Source organism: Brassica napus, chromosome C9, assembly GCF_020379485.1.
Source record: "Brassica napus cultivar Da-Ae chromosome C9, Da-Ae, whole genome shotgun sequence".
Lineage (NCBI taxonomy): Eukaryota > Viridiplantae > Streptophyta > Magnoliopsida > Brassicales > Brassicaceae > Brassica > Brassica napus.
In genome coordinates, this window is record NC_063452.1 from 43,685,908 (window position 1) to 43,688,114 (window position 2,207).

General features: G+C 38.6%; 1 protein-coding gene across 3 annotated transcripts; it reads left to right on the forward strand.

The window, feature by feature from the left end:
* Positions 1-217: 217 nt before the first annotated feature.
* LOC106386749 (uridine 5'-monophosphate synthase-like) lies at positions 218-2,207 on the forward strand. Of its 3 annotated transcripts, XR_007328839.1 has the most exons (4): positions 218-1,057; positions 1,129-1,282; positions 1,384-1,538; positions 1,688-2,207. XR_007328839.1 is itself a non-coding variant. In XM_013826560.3 (2 exons), exons 1-2 carry the CDS (start codon positions 1,471-1,473, stop codon positions 1,851-1,853), a joined length of 234 nt encoding a protein of 77 aa, XP_013682014.1. In that variant the 5' UTR covers positions 218-1,470; the 3' UTR covers positions 1,854-2,207. The 3 variants fall into 3 exon arrangements, 1 of the variants encoding a protein (XP_013682014.1); XR_007328838.1 differs by having other exon boundaries at positions 1,129-1,538; XM_013826560.3 differs by having other exon boundaries at positions 218-1,538.

Consider the following 2,207-nt stretch of genomic DNA (forward strand, 5'->3'; position numbering starts at 1 on the left):
TTGCCACTTAATGAAGAAGATATTTTTGAAAATATCATTTTACCAGTGATAAAAATGAAAAAAAAAACATGAAATTGATAAATATGTAATTTCTCTTTTAAATTAAAGAATTTAAAATGAAGTGCATCAAAGAGTCTCCACAAAATTATTTCTCTTAATTCAACACATGGCTGTTGATTTAACTTAGATCCAGATGATAACACGAGTAACCCGAAATAACTGCAGTACATTTCTAATACTATACTAAAAGGCCAATATACTCTATTGTGAGGGTGTCCACGTCTTCCAATTTAATCAGCCAATCATAAAGTTTTCTTATGCCATGTCACTTCTATGAGTCGAGAATATATAATAATGGGTAACTTACTAAAAGGCCAATATACTCTATTGTGAGGGTGTCCACGTCCTCCAATTTAATCAGCCAATCATAAAGTTTTCTTATGCCATGTCACTTATATGAGTCGAGAATATATAATAATGGGTAACTTATGTGGGCTACATGTTAAATGGCCCATCATTAAAGAGCCCAAGAGAACTCAAATCCTGTCCCGACTTCTGCTCTTTCTTCGGTACGTCTCTCTCTCTCTCTCTCTCAGCAACCGCTGCTCACATGTTGTTCAAGATCTCTGCTTTTGATTCGATTGTTTACCTAGAATCTCAAACTGAAGCTTGAAAGGGGCAAAGAAGCTTGGAATCAGATGGATTGGAATGTTAACAACGCTTTCAAAACCTACAAAGGTTAACGTATTTGTGAGAAAAATTATTGAACTTGATGATGTTTTCTGGAGAGAGAGACTACTTATTGATCAATTCTTTTTGTTTTGATGATTGTAGAAATGGAACCAAAAGCAATGATGGTCACTCCTTCCACACTCTGATCCCACTGACATTGCCTTAGGCTCCTCTTATGAAAACAACGCCATTGCCAATACCGCTCCCCCTAAACGCAAGAAGACTATGACTTCAGTCTTCCTAAAATACTTCGAGACTGCACCTGACAGCAAGACTCGCAAATGCAAACTTTGTGGTCAAAGCTACTCCATTGCAACCGCCACAGGTAATTGCAACATTGTTTAAATCTTCCTCCAAGGTCCTGATGTAACCTTTTATGTATTCCCTCTTTTAAAGGTAATCTTGGAAGGCATCTGAATAACCGACATCGAGGATATGATATGGCATCAGATGTTGCAACCACCTCAGTACCACAGACACCACAAGTTGCTGCGAAACCCTCACAGTCCCATTCCAAGCCACCGCAGATTGATTATGATCATCTCAACTGGTTAGTTCTAAAGTGGCTATCTCTGTCATCACTCCCTCCCTCTACCGTAGACGAAACACTATGCTGATATTTTCCGATTCGTTCTTTGACTGTGACTGCAGACATGATCACTCAACACTACTTATGTTACCCATGCCACATGTTAGCTTAATTTGAAAGATTGTTTTCTCAAAGGTCTTTTAGTCAGAATGACTCACGAGTTTGATCACCACAAGGACAACGAGTGTCTTGAGTGTCTTGAAGAATGGTCTACTAGGTACAGAACTTTAGAAACCATCACCAACTGTCTTAATAAACTATACGCAGAGTGATAATCTTATTTGTTTGCTGCAGATAATTTTGAGTATCTTCGGGATAGTTTACTGAATTTGAACGACTTCTCTTGGTTTTGATTTTCTTCGGCAGGAGGAAGGAGCGAACAGACTTGCAACGGTCTGCTGGTGGTAACCTTGCTACAAGAGACTACACTGCAGGAGTAGGGAAAATCACAGAGGCTCATTCAGATTTTGTGATGGGATTCATCTCGGTTAATCCTGCGTCTTGGGAATGGGAGATGTGTAGCCGTCTATGATTCATGCAACGCCTGGTGTTCAAGTGGTGAAAAATGGTGATGCACTTGGTCAACAATACAACACTCCACACTCTGTGAGTCTCTCGCTCCTGGTGTTCCATATTTTGTAAAGACTATCCCCAAATGCTAATACATCATAACACCACCTAGCAACGTGTGGATCAAGACTTACATCAAAAGGCCTCCTTCAGTGATTGAATGGGAATAAAAGATTCTGATCAGTTTGGCTTTTGTTTTTGTGTGTTTATGGTTGTCTGTATTCATGCGTATTACTATTACAAGCAGGCTATATAGTTTCTGTAAAACCTATTATTATTGATCTAAAACTTGCTTAATGTTAACAAAAATTACATA

Coding starts and splice junctions, on each gene's coding strand:
- LOC106386749 (XM_013826560.3), top strand. CDS start 1,471: ATGACTCACGAGTTTGATCACCACAAGGACAACGAGTGTCTTGAGTGT. Junction 1,539..1,687: donor CTTGAAGAATGGTCTACTAG/GTACAGAACTTT, acceptor TTTCTTCGGCAG/GAGGAAGGAGCGAACAGACT.